This window comes from Muscardinus avellanarius, assembly GCF_963383645.1.
Source record: "Muscardinus avellanarius genome assembly, chromosome: 11".
NCBI lineage: Eukaryota > Metazoa > Chordata > Mammalia > Rodentia > Gliridae > Muscardinus > Muscardinus avellanarius.
In genome coordinates, this window is record NC_137797.1 from 81,543,228 (window position 1) to 81,568,140 (window position 24,913).

At 35.4% G+C, this 24,913-nt stretch overlaps 1 protein-coding gene across 1 annotated transcript in view; it reads right to left on the reverse strand.

The window, feature by feature from the left end:
* The window catches only part of LRRK2 (leucine rich repeat kinase 2), a gene marked incomplete at both ends in the record, with an annotated part of 199,740 nt that overhangs the window by 89,172 nt on the left and 85,655 nt on the right, over positions 1 to 24,913 (reverse strand). The window contains 8 exons of the mRNA XM_080706299.1: positions 5,914 to 6,002; positions 7,003 to 7,204; positions 11,363 to 11,581; positions 13,852 to 13,979; positions 15,153 to 15,382; positions 17,589 to 17,770; positions 19,116 to 19,302; positions 21,648 to 21,741. Coding sequence (XP_080562425.1) covers positions 5,914 to 6,002; positions 7,003 to 7,204; positions 11,363 to 11,581; positions 13,852 to 13,979; positions 15,153 to 15,382; positions 17,589 to 17,770; positions 19,116 to 19,302; positions 21,648 to 21,741 — 1,331 coding nt within the window. The remainder of the gene's footprint in view (positions 1 to 5,913; positions 6,003 to 7,002; positions 7,205 to 11,362; positions 11,582 to 13,851; positions 13,980 to 15,152; positions 15,383 to 17,588; positions 17,771 to 19,115; positions 19,303 to 21,647; positions 21,742 to 24,913) is intronic.

A 24,913-nucleotide genomic window follows, 5' to 3' on the forward strand; every position in this document is an offset into this window, starting at 1 on the left:
CATGTCCAATTTACTTAGCCTCATTTGTTTATTATTTAATTATTATTTATTGCAGGTACTAGAAGGAACATAGGAACATAGGGGTGTTCTACCTCCAATCTACACCCCCAGCCCTATTTTCTATTCTTTTCTCTCTTTTTTTGGTAATACTGGGGTTCCTGGAAGCCCTTCTACCTCCGGGCTACACTCCCAGACCCATTTTCATATTTTTATTTGGAAACAGGGTCTCTTAAGCCAGTGCGGCTGGCTTCGAACCAGCGCGATCCTCCTGTCTCCGCCTCTCAAGTGGGGGGGATTTCAAGCGTGCGCCACCAAGCCCGGCTCTATTCTTTATTTTCAAACAGGGTCTCACTAAGTTGCAGAGGCCTCACTAAGTAGCTGAGGCTGTCTGCAAACCTGCAATCCTCCTCTCTCAGGATCCCAAGTACTGGGATTACAAGCATGAGCAACCACACCCGGCTAACCCCATTTTTTTTTTCAGTACTGGGAATGGAACCCAGAGGCATTGCACCTACAAGCTACACTCCCAGTCCTACTTTTTAGCCCTTTTATTTTTTGAAACAGGTTCTCACTGAGGTGCAAAGGGCCTTGCTAAGTAGCTGAGGCTGTCTGTGAACCGCGATCCTCCATTCTCTGCCTCCCAAATGCTGGGATTACAAGCATGTGCTACCATGCCCGGCCTCATTAATTTTTAAAAGAAGTTTGTGCTTAATTTTCTTTAGTAGGTCTATAATATTTGAAGGATCTCTGAATAGGTACAGACACTGCTTTTCTTATCATACAGTTGAGTAAAATACTAGGTTGTAAAATCCAAAGGCCCAAGGAAGTGTTTTGCCCATTTTGATATTTCTATTTTTATAGATAACTTTTATTGAATCAATGAATGCATAATTGATTGAACACATTTATATCTAATGATGAGGTCAATGGACCATTAAATAATTTAAAAACCTGTAGTTTAGGACTTTGAGTACTCCATGGCAGTATGAGTCTACCCTTACATTTTAGCTGGTGATGAATATTGTTCACTTTTTCAGTGTTCTTTCAGCACAAAGACCCACACTGGCAATTGATTATCTTCAGACACTACAGTTTCCTTGTGGTACTCTGTACCATCTGACATATCATATGTTTATTTATTATCTATTTTCTTCATTCAAATTTCATCCCTATGAATGTACAACTTTGTTTATGCTATATCTGCAGCACCAGAATAATATTTATACCTTGGTGTATGTTAAATAAGTATTGTTGAAGAAGTAAATTTTGAGAAAATGTGATTTAGAGCATTTTCGCATAGTGTTAGATTTAGAGGCACTAGAATCACACTAGTTGTTTTGAAATCTTAACTTTACCTCTTCCTGAACGTGTACCTTTGCGTAAACTCTTCAGCCTCTCTGCCCATCAGTTTCTTCTACCGAGGAGCAAACATAATACCACTTAAAGAGTTGAAGTGAGAATCAAATGAGGTCATCTTTGAAAAACACAAAATAACTTCTCATATGGTAGCCATTATTATCTACTTAATTTATTCAGACAAATTCATTTTTATGTAAAAGCTAGAAGTTTTTATTGACAAATTCATTTTCAAAAGACTTTACCTTTGATGTTTCTAGAGATATGTAGCATGTTATCACTATTTGTACTAGTTTCTGAATTTGTCCTCTCCCTATATATATATATATGTGCTGTGTTATCTATGAAGCAATGGAGTCCATTTCCCCTTTCCTTGAATTTGGGCTTGTGTTTGCACTGGTCACTAGGATTTAGCAGAATTGATAATTTGTCAGTACTGAGCCTACTCTTTAAAAGGACTAGCAATTTCTGCTTGTTGTTTTTGTTTTTTGTTTTGGTGGTGTTACTGAGGGTGCAACCCAGAGGCTTTCTACCTCCATGCTACACTCCCAGACCTATTTTATATTTTATTTGGAGCAGGGTCTCACTAAGTTGCTGAGAGCCTCACTAAGTAGGTGAGGCTGGCTTTTAATCTGTGCGATCCTCCTGTCTCAGCCTCCCAAGCACAGGGATTACAAGTGTGTGCTGGAATGCTCATTTCTCTTGAAAGCCTTCCTCCATGTAAGATGTCCAGTTACCTTGTGATCACTGTGCCATAATGAAGCCAACCTAGCCATCAGAAGGAGCAAATACAATGCAAACCGTGAGTGTAGCCTTCTTGGACTTTTCATGTTCCTTCAATCTAATCTGTGTGGCTAACTTAAGCCTTTATTCAAGGAAGGAAATTTCCAACTTCTTCTGTATTTCTCCCATGTATTTTTATCAAGACTAAGTTGCCATGCAAGCTTGATTAATTCAATAGGACTCTTTCATATCTATTTTTTTTTTTTTTTGCGGTATTGGGAATGGAACTCAGGGGCATTCTACCTCTGAGCTACACCCCTAGCCTTATTTTTTATTCTTTATTTTGAGACAGAGTCTCACTGAATTGCAAAGGACCTCACTAAGTAGTAGCTGAGGCTGTCTGAGAACTGCGATCCTCCTGTCTCAGCCTCCCAAATGCTGGGATTACAAGTGTGTGCCACCATGCCCAGCTTCATATCTATTTTATCTTAGAGTCAAATGAGTTTTACAAACATCTCCCTTCCTTGATAGAAACATTAATAAGTATAGTGTCCTAACAGCTCAGGGCACATAGAGAGTAGGTGGGCTCATTAGAGCTTCTACACTATGAAATTGCCCTTGCCCTTGCCTTGATGATTCATGAAGGTAAACACTGCTGTTTATTTTTGCTGATGGATGTCAGATAAGTTGCTCTTGCTTCCACTTGGTTATTTATAACATTCCTTCACTTTAAATCTAAGTGAAAATGACATTATGTTTCAATTTATCAACATAAATAAAAATGATGGTATTTATTTTAAGCTAATAAGAAAACTAGATTATCATTTTACTGACATTTTAAATCTGTCCTTCAAAATAACTTTGACTTGCTCAAATTCTTTATTTAATCATCACTTAACTTAGCATGCTGATACCATAATTATGCTAATAAGAAGAGGACTATAATGGAGTTTCAACTTAAGGAATTTTGTTGCAGTCATAATGGAGGTCTGCTTTTGTTTCTAAGACAATAATTCTGATGTAAGCATCTTCCTTATTGTACTGTAGAAGATATGCTCATTTCAACATTATCAACAAATGTATAACTTCAAATATTTAAAGTCACATGGAAACACATCACTTGTGGGATAACAAGCTTTTTCTTGCCTGTATGAAGTTTCTGATAGCTCTGCTATGCTACCTATAACAACAAAATCTCCCTTTGCTGAGCAGGATACATCTACCTATGCATATCTTTTATTTGACTCTATGCCTAACACACTGTCCCAAACTCTATGAATACATCTTTACAGCTTTAAAGATTTTTTCTTTCATTTCCTAAATAACATGCCTTAAATTACCAAACGGTTCTAATATTAAATTAGCTAATATGTAACATTCACCTACACTAAACTAGGAGGCAATACAGAAGAAACTACTGTCATTATTCTTATTTCGCAAATGAAGAATCAAAGGCTTAAAAAGTTAAGAAATGTTGGAAAGTGAATATTTAGAAGAGATTTAAGTACAGGTCAAACTGACCCTAGAGTACCTAACCTTGACCACATTATCTTACTGGCCTCATTACCTTTTAATACATGAGTAAAATCACAATTTGCATGGCAAATGTGAAGAAATAAAATCTAATTTAGAAATCTAATACACCAAAACATGATAACTAGATGCCAATTACATTGTTTCAAATATGCCTTCAAGTTCCACATAGAATTTAGCCTCAACTGAATTCTATCTTCAGAATATCTCTAGATGAAATTTAGAAGCTAGTATTCAAAATTACTTGAGGAAATATAATCAGCATTATGATTTAATTGGAAAAGATATTTCTAACATAAAAATATAAGATCATTTTAGGGTCCTGGGAGCCCATTCAAAACTGTGAGTTATTCTCATGAACAAAGTAACTGCCAGCAGTGAACATGCTGAAGACATCCTCCCTATGTCCAACTCATCTCAAGATTAAGATGGGGTAATTTTGTACCCTATGGCACTACTTGACAAAGACCAGACAGTTTTACTTATCATATCTGGGAGAATATAACTAGAACCTAGAAATGACAGGCCAAAATGCAGCTATCATCCTTATATGTTCAATAATTATGTCAGTAGTGCTGAGGTTGAGAAACCCTGAGTTAGTGTGCTCTCCATGTGATTTAACAATAGACTTATAGAGAAGGATTACTATAACTAATTAATATAAATTCATTGGTAATGTATTATCAGTGGAAGAAGAAATCATTTTGAATACAAAATACAAATGGAGAAAAGACAGCCATAATCACTGCCACTCAAATTTTTCAAAAGCATAAGAGATCTCAGACCTTTCAGGTAAGAGTTAAAAATCCACCCATTTTATTTAGAAAGAGGTTTCACAGGCCCATCAATCCAATTTTTTCACATGCATTTGCCCAAGGATTTTTCACAAAACCTTTATTCAGTTGACGAAGTCAATAGCCAAACCAAAGATATCAACAGGATCTAGAAAAACAGCAGAGTAACAAAGATATCTGCCTGTGACTTGGAAATAAAGACATGAAAGTAAAGGTCTTTAAGCAGTCTCCTATGTAAAATATTCCGTAGTTTTCTGTATTTACAATAGTTTCTACCTTGATAGAACACAAACACTAAGATGCTCAGTGCTCTGTGTGCTATATTTTTTCAGTAATAAGGAATTTTAATTTATAATATGGGTCATATCAGATTCAGCGAACAAAATATAAAATAGATTATAGAAATTTTTAGAAGTACAATTAATGAGGAAGCTCTAAGGGATAAATTTAGAACCCTGTATTCTGAATATAGAGACTATGATTTCTGTTCATTTTGCCTACCCAATATTTAACAAAATTGATTCTGCTTTTTTACAAATATATGACAAAATTTAAAAATTAGGTATAATTTAATAATACTAGAAATTAGAAGACAGGAAAGAAAATCCCAGAAAGCCTCTTGCTCCTGGAAATTTCTAAATGCTATTTTTATCAACTCTTGGGTAAACATAATATTTTAGAATATTTTATAAACAACAAAAATGAAAGCACTATTTTTTTATTTTTTCCACTCTACTCTTTATTTTTATAAACATCTTTAAGTTTACTACTTTATTTTCTTCTCTCCTGATACCCTCTTTCTTCTCTATTCTTTTTATTTAATTTTATTTTGTGTGTGTGTGTGTGTGTGTGTGTGTGTTACTGGGGTTCCTGGAAGCCCTTCTACCTCCGGGCTACACTCCCAGATATATATAGATATAGATATATATAGATATACCTATATATATCTATATATATATTTGGGGGGGACAGAGTCTCTTAAGACAGCGCAGCTGACTTTGAACCTGCACGATCCTCCTGTCTCTGCCTCCCAAGCGTGGGGATTACAATAGTGCGCCACCAGGCCCAGCTTTTTAAATTTTTTTTATTGGTGCATTGTAGTCATACATCTTAATGGGATAAAAGACTTGTGGAGACATACATGCACACATCACCCAGTTAGCCCTTACCAGATCCCCAACCCATTCCCTCTCCCCCCCACCCAGGTGCTGCTGTCCCTAGGGGTTCTGCTTTGTCTGAGGTTCCTTTTATATCCCAATTTCTCCCTAGCTTTCAGATATGAGGTAAAACATCTGCCCTTTCATTTTTATGACTGACATCTCACTTAGCATAATATTCTCTAGTTCCATCCATATTCCTGCAAACAACATAATTGTGCTCTTTTATATGGTAGAATAGAATCCCATTATGTGTATATCCCATAATTTTGTAACCCATTCATCTGTTGATGCTACCTATTCTACTCTTCAATTCCAGCCCTTATGTCCCCAAAATGTAAGACACCAACCTGGGCCATGACTTTACAAAGCCACTTGGGTTCCACAAAATACAAGTCACTTAACTGTAGTGCTGGGTCTTGAAAATGAAGCAGGACTCCTGTAGGAAAAATTCATCCAATGGTGAAAATTGTAGAGGATGCAAATATTGAGGAGATTTAGAGAATTTAGCCCAACTACCTCGTGTTGCATCTAAGGAACCTTTAGCTCAGTTAGTGGCAGAACTGGGAACCAGACCTGTGGTCCCTTTTCCCAAGCTCTAAAGTCCTGATATTATTCGTATCTTTGAACTATATGATTTGATAATATGTAATCATATTTGAGTTACTGGCATGCATTAAAGAGCAGAATTTTCCAAATAAAGAGAAATTAATCATTTTTTAGCTTTCTAATGTACACTACAAAGACACATATTCTAGTCAATACAAAAATATAAAACAGCCTATCCCATCCTATCTGACTGAAGACTAATGGGAAAAGAGGAGAGATTATAATCCACCTTAATATATTTTTCATCCAACAGATACAGGGACCAAAAACAAGTTTCCCAGTCACTGACACTAGAAGTACAAATCAGCTCACACATTTTTGGCAAGGTCATACTGATTAAGGAAACAGAGTCACTTGGGGCGTTTTCACTACGAGATCAACATGTGACAAGGTCGATATGTGAAGAAAAAGCAAGATTTGCCACTCAGGAGCGACATCGCCTCAAACCGCCGTTCACTCTGAGTGGCCCAGTTAAACCTTCACAGTAATAATTCCCCTTTACAGTGTTAAGAGGTAACTTTCCCATGTACTCAATTTATTTGATACTATGAGAGGACCTGGCTATGCTCAGGATTTAATACCCTAAGCAGCAGAATCTAGAACCCACATGTTTTAGCGCAGGAGTCCAGGATTTCTAAATTTGTTTTCTTATGACTTGATGCATGATTCAATATTCATGCACAGAGTAATATTCTAAAAAATTAGTGACATGTTTAAGAATTTTATAGACATTCTTTTAAATTTTGAATATAAAGTCTACACAAGACTCAGAAACATTTTTGCAAGTTACTGTGACTAAGCTTTGAAAAAAAGGGAGACAAAACACAAACCTGATTCATTTAGGAAATGAACAGCATGAGGAAGCTCATTTTCATCTAACTGCAGCTGCTTTTCTTTCACTAGTTGTAATAATCGTTTCCGGTCAATTACAGGAAATTCAATTGGCACATTTTTACGCTCTGATAAAATGATTTTCTCAAGTTGTACATAGCAGTCTGGAATTAGCTGCCCAACAACAGGCTGATCTCGGATCTGTGAAATTAAAAATGACAAGCTGTAAAACCCCATTTTAATTATGTATTTGCCAAGTGGTAGATAAATTTAGTGCTAATAGTTTTTATAAATCTGGGTGTATTATTCAGAAGTGTATTTTAACAAAATTAAAATATGATGATGTGAAGCTATCTAAATGAAATTGAAACAAGAAAATTATGGGTACAGAAGTCAATTTAGAAAGAACAATCAGATAAAAATTGCATGGAAATATTGATCTAGTTATCTAGAAACTTCCTGGCAAAAAAAAAAACAAGACAAAAAACTAACCATAACAGGATTTTTTGTTTAATAAAACATTAAGTTCATGTTCAGTAGACATATTAGCATGAGTAAATATTACAAGAACTTTTGGACATGTTTTATTGGATGAAAAAACTCACATCCAGAAGTAAAACATTAAATGCTGTGCTTGGGCTTTAGAAAATGTTATGTTGGTCAATTGTAAATATCAAAGGTTAAGCTTGGAGACATGAAATCTTCTTACCCACATTATAATTTCCTATGGAACCTTGGAAAATTAGAATCATCTAAGCAGCAATGATCCTGACATGAAATTTGATCACTGAGAATTAACTTACTTCCTACTAACTGAGGAGCATGTAAATAATGTTGTAAAAATGATCTTAATCATTTCTTATGTTTCTATAATAAACTTATTTTCCAAATCTTTTAATTTTTTTTGAAAAGCTAATTTTAAATAGAACTGCAGCTTTCTTAATAATAGCAATGAAAATGCCTTTAAGAACCAGCAGGTGGCAAACTTTCCCCATTTCTGGATGCCCGTGTGTGTGTCTGTGTGTGTGTGTGTGTGTGTGTGTATGTGTGTGTGTGTGTGTGTGTGTGTGTGTGTGTTGCAGTATGTGTGTATGTAATTTTTTTGTGGTACTGGGGTTGGAACTCAGGGGCATTCTACCTCCAAGCTACACCACCTCCGGCCATGTTTTTTTACTCTTAATTTTTTTTTTTTTTTTTTTTTTTTTTTTTGCGGGTCTGGGGATGGAACCCAGAGCCACTTGACCTCTGAGCTACACCCACTGCGGAATTTATTCTTTATTTTGAAACAGGGTCTCATTGAGTTGCAGAGGGCCTCACTAAGTAGCCGAGGCTGTCCGCGAACTGCAATCCTCTGGTCTCAGCCTCCCAAATGCTGGGATTACAATCGTGCGCCACCCTGCCTGGCTGTATGTAATTTTAAAAGCTATTTGCCTGAAAATACTCTCCAGGATTTCTAATTTTAAAGTTTTAAACAAACTTATTACAAAAAGAAACTGGATCCTATTTAGCCACAGAAAGATTTAAATTGCTATTTCCCTACTTGTAACTAGAATGTTAAGAAGCCCTATATTCAGCAACTGTGACCATGATCACTCAAAAAAAGTTTTCCTGTATTCTTTACCCAGAAAAGTTAGTATAATTCTACTAACCTCAATCTTTCATTATTCCTCCTCTTTATTATTTATAAACTGAGATGAAATAGGACTTCTATTTGATATTTATGTTTAAAATCAAGGAAGAAAACAAATACACAGAAGTCAAGTAAAGTTCACTGAAAGAAAATGAAGTAGAAAAGGAATAAATTTTTTTCAGAGTAGGTCATAGGGACAGAAAAGGATGCCTGCTCTGATAATGGGCTGGGCAGGACTGAAAGAGTTATTTTGGCATTGACCTTAGTTTTGTCCTGACTCTCCTTTTAGTTTGACTAGCAGATCACTGCCAGGCTGAGCCAAAAATGTTTGTAGGTTTTATTCTGAAGAGTCTGCATAGACACATATTTATAAGGATAAGAAAAGATCAGAAAAGAGCCAAGATAAAAGGAAAAGATGAAAAACAAATGGGGTAAGGAAGTAAGAAGAAATCTAAAAGATTAAAAGAAGCTATTTGGAGACAAGGTGAAGCACCTAGGGGAGGAGCAATATTCCTCTAGCAGGCTTGTCAGTCCTGGGCCATCTGAAAAAATTGCTACTCTAAATCTACAAAGCAATCCAGGGGGTGTTTGAACCAATGTGTTCAAATGGTGCATCCATTAAAAAATATGCCTTTCTTTTCATGATAATTACATTCCTCAAAATGTTTTTCTTCTCTGTAGTTAGGTTTTTTGTTTTGTTTGATTTAGTTTGTTACTTGGGTTTGAACCCAGGGCCATTCTACCTCCAAGCTGTACCCTCACCCAGCCCTTTTCATTTTTTATTTTAAGATAGGATCTTGCAGCCAGGCATGATGGCGCACGTTTGTAATCCCGCGCTTGGGAGGCGGAGACAGGAGGATCACGCAGGTTCGAAGCCAGCCTCGCTGGCTTAAGAGACCCTGTTTCCAAATAAAAATATAAAAAATAGGTCTGGGAGTGTAGCCCGGAGGTAGAAGGGTTTCCAAGTACTAGGATTATAGCTGTGTGCCACTACCACACTGGTATGTATAGAATTGTTTTCAAAGTTTTTTCGTGTGTGTGTGTGTGTGTGTGTGTGTGTGTGTGTGTATGTGTGTGTTACTGGGGATGGAACCCAGGGCATTCTACCTTTGAGCTAGAAACCCCAAGCCTATTTCCTATTCTTTATTTTGAAACAAGGTCTCACTGAGTTTTAAAGGGCCTCACTAAGTAGCTGAGGCTGTCCTCGAACCACAATCCCCATGTCTCAGCCTCCTAAGAAATGGGATTAACAAGCATGCACCACCACGCCCGACTCAGCCCCACACATTTATAAATGGCTTATTAGATTTTGAATAGGAGCACATTCTGTGGAAATGAGATAGAACTAAGGTAACTGGCCAACATGAAGTTACAAGCAGAGTTGACCACACAACTTATCATCTGAACTTGAATGCTTTGAAAATATAGTGGGCCAGTGTGATTAATAATTATACTGGGACTCTCCGAACCCAAAAGGAGTCCAGTTACAAGCCATGGTCTTTATCATTAATGTTAGACCAATGGGGATTCAATGAAGTTCACCATTACGTTGTCATATGGAACTATACAGACTGTTTTTCATCAGTTTACACTATGTTCTCATTAGAGCCCAAAAAGATTGTGTTTTTTTCCTCCTGCAAATATTTATAAAGTGTGTTCTACCAGATGACCAATTTATTCATATTTTTTGAATACTTAGCTTACCAGAAGAGAACTTAAAGAGTTTAAAAAGTACTAAAAAGAAAAATCTTTGTATGTGCTAAGTAATTGCTTAGATATTGCTGAAAGCCAAATAGTGGTCTTCACCCCTAAATGAAAGAGCTGTCTCACATACTGACTGGGGAAATGGGGATTGCAGGGACAAGAGACATGGAGAAGTCATTCAGAATATTAAGATATGCATAAAATGGGAATTCCATGTAATCCCAATATTTGGGGCACCGAGACAAGGGGATTGCTGTTTCCAAGACAGCCTTAGCAAGTAGAGTCTCAGCAACCTATCGAGATCCCATTTCAAAATAAAAGATACAAATGATTTGGGGTATATCTCAGAGGTTGAATGCTACTGAGTTCAATCTCTAGTTCCAGGAAAAAAATGGGAACTCCAAAAGAAGGGGGCAGAGGGAGAAACAAGAGTCAAAGAATAAGAGAAGATAGATGATCCAAAGATCTAACATTAGCTTTTATCCCTTTTGATTAAATCTTCATTACAGAAGTTGGAAGAAAATGGGCATCAGAAGCATTGTCTCAGAAATATTTTCTCAGTGTCCAAGAAACATTGTCCCAGTTTCTCTCAGGATCCTAGCTAGTTTTTTATTCTCATTTCTATGAATGATAAATGCTATATGGCATGAATAAATCATTTTAAAATTAAAAGTACTTTAATAATTTTAAGAGCTATGAAAATCCTGCAATTTTAAGATTAATAGCACTGGGCGTGGTGGCGCACACCTGTAATCCCCGCCTTAGGAGGCGGAGACAGGTTCGAAGCCAGCCACGCCGGCTTAAGAGACCCTGTTTCCAAATAAAAAAGTATAAAAATAGGTCTGGGAGTGTAGCCCGGGGGTAGAAGGGTTTCCAGAAACCCCAGTACCACCAAAAAAAAAAAAAAAAAAAAAAGATTACTAGCTCTTTTTTCAAGACTTCTGACATATCTAAGCAGTTGTGTAACACGAGCATTAATAAACTATATTTCTCTACCAGACTGCAGTAAGCCTGAGCCACATCACCTTGAAATTTAGACTCTCATTGATGATGGTTTTCCGAAGCTTTGCCAAAGCATCAGATTCTTCTGTGGCATTCACGAAGTGGTAATCTCGAATTGCAGGGAAACCTCGCTTATTCAAGAGCTCCTTGGTGATTTTACTTATGCAAGCTTTGCGCTGCTTTTCATCAGAAACATCCAAATGCGTGCCAACAAGAATCACCGGAGAAGAAGAAGCACGGGCCTGAGGAAAGGACACACCATAATCCAGCTTTGCTTTAAAATTGTCCCTGCTTATGTTTCTGTTGAAATCTGTTGTTGTTTTTTAATTCATATGAGTGGAAATAAAAATTTAAAAGACTTCAGAAGAAAATAACAATGGTCTCTTCCTGCTATGGTTTGCATGTGTCCCCCAAAGTGCTGAAAATGTGAACCCTACTGCAGTTGTGTTGGAAGTGACCTTTACAAGAGGATCAGCTCTGTCCCCATGAACAGCTTAACACTATCATCGCAGGAATGGTTTCCTGATAGAAGGATATTTGTTCCCTCTTCGTCCTCCTGTACTGCACCTGTGCTCTCTTGCCCATTTACCTTCTGCCATGGAATGACATAGTAAGAAGGCCCTCATTAGATACCAACTCCGTGATCTTGGACCTTGGACTTCCCAGCCACCAGAACTATAAAAAATAAACCTCTGTTCTTTATGAATTACCTAGTTTCAGGTAATCTGTTATAGCAGCAAATATATATATTATATTTAGTATATATATTATATTTAGTATATATATTATATTTAGTATATATATATATATATACTAAAGCAATCCCTTAAACCTTAAAAAAGCATATTTTTAAGAAAAGTAATTTTTATGTCCCGTCTTAATCCAAGTCTTACCACTTTTAGGGTGGCTGATATAACAGTAGTAGTATACTTTTTCTTTTCTTTTTATCTTCATTCTTAAAATGAGTAATTTACTAAATTTGCTTCTAAATAAAATCATTCAAAAAGCATTCAACTTATATCAACAGTCTAACATATAAGCACAAGTAGAAACTTCCTCAATAACATCCCAAGCTTGGAAATTAAAATTAGAGTTAATAAATGGGATGTCATTAAACTAAAAAAAAAATCTTCATTAAAGGAAACTATCAATAGTCTAAAGAGAAAGCCTACAGAATGGAATATCTTTGCCAGCTATTCCTCTGATAGAGGACTAATCTCTAGAATATACAAATAATTTAAAAGAATGAATACTAAAAAACAACCAAATCAGAAATGGGTGCTTGAACTAAATAGACATTTCACAAAAGATGAAACACAAATGGCCAATAGATACATGAAAAAAAAAAGTTTAACATCATTAGCAATCAGGGAGATGCAAATCAAAACTACACTGAGAATCCATCTAACACCAGTCAGAATGGCACTGATCAAGAATAAAACAACAATAAATGCTAGCGAGGATGTAGGAAATAGAAACTCTTGTACACTGTTAGTGGTATGACAAGTTAGTTCAGCCACTATGGAGATCAGTGTGAACATTCCTCAGAAAACTGGGAATAGATCCACCCACATAGCTATGTGATACAGCTATACCACTCCTGCATATCCTTCCAAAGGAACAAAAATCAGAGAGCCACAGTAATACATGCAAATCCATGCTCATAGAAGCACAATTAACAGTAGACAAACTATGGAACCAACCTAGGTATCCGTTCACAGATGAATGGATTAAAAAATTACAGGATATACACACAATGGAATTCTACTCAGCAATAAAGACCATTATGTCATTTGCAGAAAAACAGATGGACCTAAAGAACATTATGTTAAAAGTGAGATTAGCCAGTCACAGAAAGTAAAGGGTCGTATATTTTGTCTTATCTGTGGAAGGTAGAGAGTAATCAGTATACTAGAGGGACTTCAGATATTGGAGGTAAAACCTCAGTGGAGAGAGAGGGAGGGGCTTTAGGTGAAGGTGGGGCACAGGGAGAGGAAAATTAATAAAGAAAACACTTCCTGACACTGTGTACATATGTGAGAATGCCAGTGCCCAGCTCAGTGCTGTGTATGGGTAAGGGGCAGTGGGAGGGGCCAGTGGAAGCCCACCAGTTGCTGTGTTGCATGTATGTCAAGTATGAACTGCATTATGATATAAGACTATAATTCATCAATAAAAGTCTTTTTAAAATGCTACACATGTATACAAAATTAACAATCCTGATCGCAATCACATGTATGGTGAGGAAAAAGGGAGAGGGAAGAGGAGGGGTGGAACTCCTCCATGAATGCCCCATGAGTGATGTGTATGTGTTTTTTTCTTTCTATACCCCAATATGGTGTATATTTGCAATTACCAAATTTTTAAAAAAAACTATTTGAAGAGACTCATTGCAATGGTTTATCCCAAACAAATTACCTTACACACACACACACACACACACACACACACACACACAGAATTAAAAAAAACGCTAGGATACATTTTATGTTTAAGTTTTAGAACAAATCACCTTTATATTGAAGAGCCAGGGCTTCATGGCGTCTACCTCAGCCTGCCCTTTGCTGAGATTGTAGACAGCAAGGTACAGTGCTCGCTGAGTCATGAAATGGGGATGCGTACTGTAGAATTCCTCACGACCTAAGTAAACATAAGAAAGTTTTGTTGTTTGTTTTAATCTTCCAGTTAATAGGCAATAATCACTTTTTAAAATCGAGGAGGGGTAAGATTTTATTTAAAAGAGAAAAACAATCAATAAATGATGTTTAGGGGGCCATCTAGGATTTTTCCCAAAATTTCTTTTACTTCTCAGTTCTAGTAGCAAGGGTAAAATTAAGAGAAAGAAATGATAATTGAGGAGAAAGACCAGTAGAATAGTGAAGGAGATTCGGGGAGGAAGGTAAGGTGAGAAAAGAAACAGCTGAAATAATTCTTTGTTCATATACAAAAGTCTCACTAGCAATTTCACTAACATGTAGAGAAAAGGAGTGGAGGGCAGGGTGCAATTTGGAAGGAAACACACCCAATGCCATGTGCATGTGTGCCTGTGTCCTGTAAAACCTCATTATGGTATATAATTACAATGCAGCAACAAGTGTGTGTGTGTGTGTGTGTGTGTGTGTGTGTGTGTGTGTGCTACTGGATATTGAACCCAGAGACATTTTACCTTTAGGCTACACCCCCACCCCCATTTTAGTTTTTAGTTTTTTCTTCATTCACAAATATTTATTGAGCATCAACTATGTACCATACACCATGTTAGACTCTAGGATAAAAGTAAAATAAGATTCCACCCCTGCCCTCATGGAGCTTACAATCTAGAAAGACAGACAATACATGGTGAACCCATACATAAAGTCATCACAGGGTGCATTGTGCCATACAGGATATAAACAGGGTGACATGATATAAAATAGGCAACACCTACTTTTAAAACAGAAGGACTGGGAGGTGGGAGTGTGGCGGTGATAGAGCGCATGCTTCTCATGTTGGAGATGCTGGATTCAAACCCCAACATCGAGACAGGAGGTAATTGTGGCTAGTTTTTATTTTTGAAACAGTGTCTCACTTAGTTTCAGAGGGCCTCACTAAGCTGCTGAGGCTGGCCACCAACCTGCAATCTTCCTGTTCAGCCTTCCAAGTATTGGGAATACCAGTGCACCATGATGCCCAGTTAAAAACGTTTAAAAAGAATAAAAACTTAAGAAATGTCTTTGAAATAATTCCATATTATTTACTGAACAGAAAACTCAGTCTTTAAATTCTTCCTGTAAATCCAAGGTAAAAGTGAAGAACTACCTAGAGAAACAATACCTGCAAAATCCCACACATTTAGAACAAGCTCTTTCTTCTTCCTGTCTCTTATTTGAATGGGCCAGTCTTTCACGTCGATGCCAACCGTGGCACCCTGCAGTCCAACATCTGATTTCTTGGTTTTCATCAATTGCTGCAGTAAGGTGGTTTTACCACTCCCAGTATTTCCCACAATCATAAGTTTCATTCGATTATAGGGCACTGCCTTTTTCAAGCGCTGTTGAAGAAACCTGGCATTTGAAAGATAAAAATCAAATAATAAACTGTTCAACAGTACACCTGAGGTTTAGGTTCTTATACACTGAATTATTTTGCATATCAGTATGCAAAAACTGCATAGCTCATGTAACCAAAAATGTACATGTTTTTTTATGTACTCCTAATTTTGTTAGTAATTTCAGAGTAGTTGATAATGTTGGGTAGCACTATCAAATATAAAGACATGCTACACTATTACCAAAAATAACCAAAATTCCAAATTGCTTGTAATATTAATAAGAATACACCTATACATATTTATCTTTGTGTCTATGCATATATATGGTGAATATATATGTGCATAATGTGTATATGTATCTGGATTTTCTTAAATAGTATAACTAAAATCCTAAAACTCATAAAGTAAAAAAATTTACAATGCCCATATGACATAGAACTAAGGTAGAGGATAAATGTATACTGTTTAAAGTTTGATAATTAGGTCATACTGGTTATATTTTATGTGTGCATAACCATATTCATGCATAGGTGATATAGAAATATTCAGATATTTTGGTATATTATCTATATATATATACTTATAACATGTTGTGATTTCTTTTTTTGTGTGTGTGGTACTGAGGGCGGAACCCACAGGCTTTCTACCTCTGGGCTATACTCCCAGACCTATTTTATATTTTTATTTGGAAACAGGGTCTCACTAAATTGCTGAGAGCCTCACTAAGTAGCTGAGGCTGGCTTCGAACCTGTGCGATCCCCCTGTCTCAGCCTCCCAAGCGCAGGGATTACAAGCATGTGCCACCACGCCCGGCATCATGTTGTAATTTCTAATAATGTAAAAATAACTGAACCTAATTAGAAGTACTGTAGGTAGCTAGACAAAGTCACCTTTAAAATAATAAATGTAAGATGTTATAAAAATGATAAAAAATACATTTGAAACTATGCTAAATGTTGCCACAGTTTAAAATTAGGGAAGCAAACTAAATCCTAAGTGAGTTTTAGGGACTAATGACTGAGCCATACCAATAACTAAGGAATATGACCAACATTCCTGTGATATGATCAAAGGCAATATAACTTTCACTTACTTATTTAGTAAGAATTTACCATTCCTAGAGAAAAAGCCACTCCTTAAATATCAAATGGTGCCTAAAATTTATAACCTCTTAAGGTAATCTCCCTTTTCTAAAAAGGTTAAACACATTTAATACACTGAAAACTAGTACTCCTAAATGTTCAGTAAGAATTGAACCTGTTCTTATGTGATCATTTCCAGTAGGGAAAGTTGAAGCAGACAGTTACATAGAATGCTTAGTGCAGAAGGTGGCAAGTGCCTTTCCTCCCACATAAGTCAAGCTCAAGAAAATCAAATCCTGATTTTAAACAGACAAAAAATTAGATGTAAATTTAACTGCGTTGAAGCAGTAGAGAATTGAGTAAGTGTAAGGCAACAATAATTCATCAACTATTTCTATTACACCAGGCTGTACGTTAGGTAACAAGAATCAAGTAGTGAATAAACATAGCCTTAGTCACGGCCTTGGTGGATATTGTAGTCAAGGGCAGAGTGAGAGGCATTCACTGAGCTGAGGAATGAAATTTGTGGGGAAAGAGGAAAAGATTTCACAAGTAGTTAATGATAAGTCTCGCATGCTAAAAAGAGAACAACAGGTGGTATAAAATCTATTATCAAAGACAGAAGATATTTTAAGTTTTTAAGTAGTAATGACCAGAAACAATGTTATCTAGTTTTGGAGGTTTCAAAAATTTTAAAGGTAAGTTATCCACCCTCATAGGCAAACTCAAAATCACATTGTGTCAGTAACTAAAATGTTTTAAGTTGTAACCAATATATGTTAACTCTATGCTTTAAAAAGTACTTAGTGTGAGAAGTTTGTCTCTGTCATATTGCCTTAGGTTCAGTAATTGCTAACAAAAGACCAAATACATGGAAAGACCTATTTTCCTTCTAGAGTTCATTTCTACTGAAAATCAGGAGGAAAAACCATTCTCTCAACAGTAGCTTGACTATAAGGAATGAAAAACCTCTGCAGTGGCACCGCATAAACTCACTCACTATATAAAAGGCAAATAACACATAGAATATTAATGTTAAACAGTACTCCATTTTCCCTAAGTGTAATATATCTGTATATATTTATCAAAAGACACACTGAGAAAATCTAAAAACAAATAGAAATAAAATGATCTGACCTTATGATGTCTTTAGCTTTACATCCTACATGTTTAAAATCAAAATTAAGACGCAATTCATCCAAAGGAAGATCCCATATTTTGCTTAATTTCCCCATTTCATTGGGAAAGGATCTCAGTTCCAAGTTGTAACTGACATCAAGAGATGTCAGATTTTGAAGACAGCCAATCTCAGGTGGAATCTTAATGAAAAAAATAAAAGAGCAAAACCTGTTGATGGAAAGGAAGAGGTGCCTGCTGCCAAGAAATGAGAGGACAAGAAATAAGAAAAGCTCATAAATCCAATCACAACTTGCACAGACTTTCCACAGAGCTTGAAGACTTTCCAAAGGCTTGTCGAAAATGTGCAATAGACATGTGTAAAAACAAAGAAAAACATATAAAGAACTTACCCCAATCTATGCAACTTAATTATAACTTTTAAGACCCAATGACCCCTGGTGACACATTCCATCTCCTGTGAAGTTCTTCACTGATAGATGGTCTGTGCTTTCCTTTGGTTTCCCCATGCAACCTATGCTCTTTAGTAAACTATGGGGCCATGGTCACTACAGACATACATGCAACCTATTAAGATCCAACTAAATACTGATGCTTTGGAGAGAAGCCTAATTGGAATATTGTTGTTTTTTTCTATTCCACATTTCTAATAAACCTAACATTACATCTGTAATAGAAAACATTCATTTTCTGGCAAAAAAAAATCTGGTACTCATAAGATTCATAGTATAGTATCAGACTTTTTATTTGCTTTTATTAAAATAGACTTGAATTTGATAAAAATATTTTCTGAGACGTGCAGATAATCAATTTCAAATTTATAACAAAGGTAAGATATGAAAACAAAGGAGGCTGAATTTTTTTGGGGGGTATGAAACTTATCACAGTGGAAGAATGCACAAATACAGAAATGTAAGAATGTAGAAAAGAAAGCCAAGCATGGTGGGACTGATCCTCAGGCTGAGACTGGAGGATCACGGTTCGCGGACAGCCTCAGCTACTTAGTGAGGCCCTCTGCAACTCAGTGAGACCCTGTTTCAAATTAAAAGGACTAAAAAATAGGGCTGGGGGTGTAGCTTGAAGGTACAGTGCCCCCGGGTTTCATCCCCAGTACCTCACACACACACACCCAAAAAAAAAAAAAAATGTATAAAAGAAAGTCAAAATAAAAACACAGGATTATATAGCCCAGTGGACACTTGAGAATTTCCTGTCTCTGGTAACAGATTAAAGATATAGTGACACAATGACACACTTAAATCATACACATTCATCATTTAATGTTAATATTCATGTAATTCTTAAAAATAAAGCAAAAAAAGTCAATTTGTGTGCATCAAAAGCATACCTTAATTTTTTTAAATCAAGTTATGCTACTAAACCCTTTTACCATTAAGTAGGATTGCATCTTACTTTTAATGGTAGAAATATCAAATAACAGATTTTAAAATAATTTGTAATAATGCAAATTATGAAGCCCACTTTTAAATAGACAGTAAGTTTAAACCATTAAAGATGGCCTCTTACCTGTTTCAGTTTATTATGAGAAAGATGTAGTTTCTCCACTCTGGACCACATGTGTGCTTTTTCACGCAAGTCCAAGATACTTATCTGATTATAGCTAAACAACAGTTCCCTTAAATTCAAAGATTTCCAGTGTGCAGGACCTGGCAGACATTCAATGCCATTTCTGCTCATATCTAAGGACCGCAAGCTAAGACAATTCAAAGTCAAGATGAAAAATTAGTGATTATTACAAAAAAAGGAAAAAAATTACAAGTAATTTTCACCAAGGTGAGAACAAATTGTAACTTTAAAACATTATTTACACCAAAGTATGCCTGTGAATTTTTATGTACTGTAGGTATACATGGGTAACAAAAAAGACATGTTTCACTTAGAAGATTTTTAAATAAATAAGAACCATTAAAAACAAAATTGATTATCTTACATAATAGGATGACTCTAAATAATGGTGTACTTTATATTTTTTCATAAAAGCTAGAAGAAAGGATTTTGCATGCCTTAACCATAAAGAAATAATTTTTGAAGAGATACATTTATCCTGATTTCAACATTGTACAATGAACACATGTTTAAATCATCACATGGTAGCCCATAAGTATATACAATTTGTATGTATTCCTTAAAGATTTTTTTTTAAATAAAAAAGATAAAAGTCTTATTTCCCTATTCAGGTACATTAAAATATCAGTCTCTGAATGAGAAAAGATTCCATATTTTACAAGTGTTTATGGTGCATAAGAAATTATAATTAACAAATATAAAACTGGCCATTAAAAATCCTGCCTTCTATACTAAGACTTACAAAAAATGCCACACATTTAAATAAAATGATTTCCCTCATTACTGAGGGCCTTCTACTGAGAGGGTCTGGAGCTAATTACCACTACATGTGGGCACAGTCTTTGACCAGGTTGTCTCAGTGTGATAATTATCTTAGCGCTGGTATGGTGCTTGGCATGCAATGGTCCCTTAGTACAAACTGAACGTTTCCACGCACCAGTGCTACATCAGGTTTTCAGGAAATAGAAGAAAAACACCTTTCTCACACACATGAGATGTAGAAAGAATAAATACAGTAAGAAATTGTGGTATATCTGACTATGCAAAAGTTACGCAAAATTTTACAACTATATACCGATCCCTTCCCAGCCTATTTGAATTAATTCCAGGTTCTCCTGCTAGACAAAAGTTTAGTATGCACTGTGCTCTTATTTTACACTGTTACTAGATTTTGCTCTAGTTATCATATAAAAATGCAAGAAAACTAAGAAAAGGAATGTGACTGTATTTGCCATAGTACTTCTATGTGTAACAAGTAACACAATTCAAACAAAACTGAGATTTATTAGGTTTTCTCAAAGTATTGTGTCTTTAACCTCAGCCAGGACTTAAGCTGGACAATTACAGAGTCATCTGTGAAAAAGAATAAATGCACACAAATACTACCAGCATGGCAAAAGATGCTATCTGACGTGTAGTGTAATTAGGAACTGGATGAGAGTATTAGTCTGGGACAACCGCCTTCTTACAGCACGCTATCTCCTAGTCAACTCTCATAAGTATTTGGCTTTCAAACACATTTTCAAGAATACCTTATATTTAAAATATAAGACCACCTATATTCAAAAGGTGCTCATATGTTAGAATTGAGAGTCAGAGTTATGAGTTTAAGAACCTGAATTTGGGGAAGATACCTCTTCTCTCTAATAAGATTACAAAATAATGATAATAAACTCAGTAATCTTCTAGGATTATGAGGAAGACATGGCTCACTAAAAGGCAGTTAGAACAGTCTATATAGTTCTAAAAGTTCAGGCAACTTTTGCATAATCAAATACACTGCAGTCTCTGCCTTTATCTTCCCACACTTATACACTCATGTGGGATAGGCGTTTTTATACTATTCCCTGACAGATTCCAGAACTTGATTCAAGTTAATATTTTATATCTGTTTGACACCTTCTATGGTTAGACTAATAATAAAGTATCATGGGCCTATATGTATATGTATTTGCACACATATCCTTATAAATTTAGTTTATAATGTATGACGTAATTAGAATGACATTAAAAATGACAATACACTTGAAATTTAATTAATTCCTGAATTTGTAGTTAACAAGAAGCTTTCATTTCCAATGACATTAACCGAAAACCTTCCCAAAGCTAGATTATATAAAATATCCTAATCTTTCCTAAAAATGTCATTCAAACATAACTTAAGTATAATTTTAAAGCTAACAGTAGTTTGGCATCATTTCAACCTCTGAGAGCAATTGCACTTTTAAAGTGAAAGTGAAAGCCAGAGCGATCTCATTTGATTATAATAATGTGGCAATTAATTAAATCTTAAAATTTTCTATATGATAATACCATAAATTGTCTAGTATTATTCAAATACTCATAGACATAAAAACATTCAGCTAAGTAGGTTGAGAAACTATTTACATTCATATGCCTACACCAAACCATGTTTCTAAAGGTTCTGCTCTAGCTCGTTTGATTTTAAAATTAGAATGACAATGAACTTACTGTGGCAGGTTTAAAATTGCATCTGGAATACATGTAAATTTGTTTTGTGATAATTTTAGGCTTGTTATAGAAGAGGGCAAGAAAGGCATTGCAGCTAAAAGAAAAATTAAAAAGATAAAAATGAGATAACAAATATTTTAATAATTTTAGCTAAATTTCTATTAAATTCAATAAGAACAACTACCACTGACAGGTTGTTTAATGTAATTTCAATCTTTATACTGACAGTATAATAATCTTCTATATAAAATAAGGTAACACTCATAATACTTACTAAACAATAAAGCAATATACCATACTTATCAATTTTAATAGAAATGCTTTTAAACAACTGTATAAACATAAACATTTGTAAAGACAAAATTATTAGAATACTTATTTCAAATTATGTGATATTATTATATGACATGTAGTATAGACTAATTCAAATTCCTCATAAACAACCATAACAAAATATATTTGAATACTAATACACAGTATAGTATAAGAAAAAATTATTTATGATACCGATACCATCTCATATGTCCTATGGAACAATAAAGGATGCTACTAAACAAAAACATTCTTTAATCCTATTATCTTAAAAGATTCAGAAACATGTAAATAAAAAGAAGGATCTCAGAGGTCTCAATATTATGTCATATTTTATGAAGTTGAAAGAGGGAAATACAGTATGATGTATTGCCTAGAATAAAATTCTGTGGAACACAATTTGGGAAACTAAGCAAATCAGACAGTCTATATAATCATCTGCAAAACAGTACAGCCCAGAGTGGATGAATCATATCCTTCAGAATCTCAAATCCAGATGTTTCAGCTCTACAAATCTATGGTTCTGTAAAAACAGCTTCAGAAATTCTTAGCAGTTTTAAGGTTAAAATATGGGTAATATTTTATCCTGAAAATTTCCAAAGGTCAAATGTTCTAGGACACATCTAGAAGCTATCTCCTGAGAAGCAGACAGGTATGTATTCTACCTGAACTGTTTCCAAAATGCAGCTATGATAAAATAAATGTGTAGAAATGGTGCTTCAAGTTTAGTGGCTCAGAGCTACATAGAAAACATAAAATCAAAAAATTGAAATTTTGTTTCACATGGGATTATTTCTCATAGTGGTCCCCTCAGATGCCCTCTATTGACTATCTTCTCAAGTGTAAGATCACTTTTCAAACCATGAAGTTGGGTGGTTCTGTTATAGTGTGGATCTTAAATGTCCCTCTAACGCCTAGGCATTGAAGGTGCAGTGCTCAACCTACGGCACTACTGTTAGGTGGAATTTTTAGTCTTTGGGGTCTTGCAAAAGGAAATTAGGTCATTGAGAGCACGTTCTCGAAGGGCATGTTGGGATCCTGGCCCCTTCATGCCTCTCTTTTTCATTTCCTGGCCACCATGAGGTAAGAAGCCATCCCCACCCTGTGTCTCCACTTTGATATGCCACTTTCCCCAGGCCAAAAGCAACAGGGACAACTGCGCACAGGCTGGAATCTCTGAAACAGTGAGCCAAAAGAAATCTTCATTCTTTATAAGTTGATTATCTCAGGTTTTTTATGATAGAAAGGGAAAGCTGATTAACACCACTGCAAAAGTAGATTTTTAAACTGAGGACTAGCCAAGGTTTTATAACTAGCTAATTAATTGCACATCCCAAACATATCACAAAAAAGTGTTCAGTGCTTCCATATCCTCACTTAGTGGGCAGAGGTCATATTTTTTCTGCTCTACGGAATTTTTTGTGAGATTCAGCCAAGAGAACATATTGACCTTAACCAAGCCTCAGAGTTCTTTCAGATGACCTTTTATCCAGACACAACTTAAATATTACAGGCACAGGAATGCCTTTCTGACTCTAGTCAAAATCAGATGCCCTTGAGGTATCCTCATGACATCCTGAAACTTTTCCATAATATTTAACATAATATACAATTACCTTTATTTAATGCTGTCTTCTGAATTTAATTATAAGTTTCCTAAGGACAGAGACAGGGTTTGCTTTGTTCACTAGTGAATGAGTCATTCTATCCCCAATTTCAGACTCACAGTAAGAACATGTTGGTTGATAATTCAGGAGAGGGTGAGAATAAGAGGGAAGTTTTGAAAAAGAGGGAAATTCTATGCAATTAACGTGGCTTTTGTAAGTTTCTGAAAGCTCCAGCAAATTAGAATATCTTGAAACAAGCAGTCAAATTTTCTGCTATAAAACAGTATTAAGAATTTTATTTTACCAAGTAAGATGTAGAACACAAAGGTAGCAAGGTGCATATCATCTTTACTAAGGTAAAAATATAGAGAGTCCCCATTTATCACCATAAATGTATTTTGTCCCATAATATTAGGATGTTTAGACAGGCTACAAATGAACATAATTCTCTGTATTATCTGAAATGCTTAGAGCTTAGGGTATACTATGACTTTTAATAGAAATAATGATCATATTATGTTATATTGTATATTACTGTAATATTTTGCAAAGAGAAAATTATATTTTCACTAATGTGAAGCATATTCAATATTATTTTGAACAACAATTAAAGTAGCTGTGCTTATAATTTAAAAAATTGCCGAAGAATTTTCAATATGACATTCAAGATTCCAGTGGAAGAATGATTTACCCAGCTCACATGCATTTTTAGTTTAATAGACTGAAAGGAATCACAGTATAATTATTATATGTGAGATAAGTAACTGTCACCTTAGTCTAAGACAGTAGCAAGGTGATAATTGTTTAAAATGATAGACTTTTTAGGAGACTTTTAGAGCAACTTTAGTTTTAGAGAAAAACTGAGTGGAAAGCTCAGAGTTCCTCTCATCACCACCTCTCCACACACATTTTCCCTAAACTTGCATTAATCTGGCACATTTGTTACAACTGAGGAGCCAGTACTGATACATCATTATCACCCAAAGCCCATAGCTTCCTTATGGCTGATTCTTCACCTAGTACATTTTTTAGATTTTGATCATGCATCCACCATGATCGTCGTACAGAGTAACTTCACTACCCTAACAATCTTCTGTGCTCCACATGTTCATCTCTCCCTCCTCCCTAGACCCAAGAAACCATTGTTTTTTTTTTCCTGCCCCCATATTTTAAGTTTTTACTCCCCCCACACTTTAGCCTCTTCCAGAATATCTTATAAATAAGATGAAACAGTATGTGTGTGGTCTTTTTATTTTTTTATTTTTTATTTTTTATTTTTTGGTGGTACTGGGGTTCCTGGAAGCCCTTCTACTTCCGGGCTACACTCCCAGACCTCTTTTTACATTT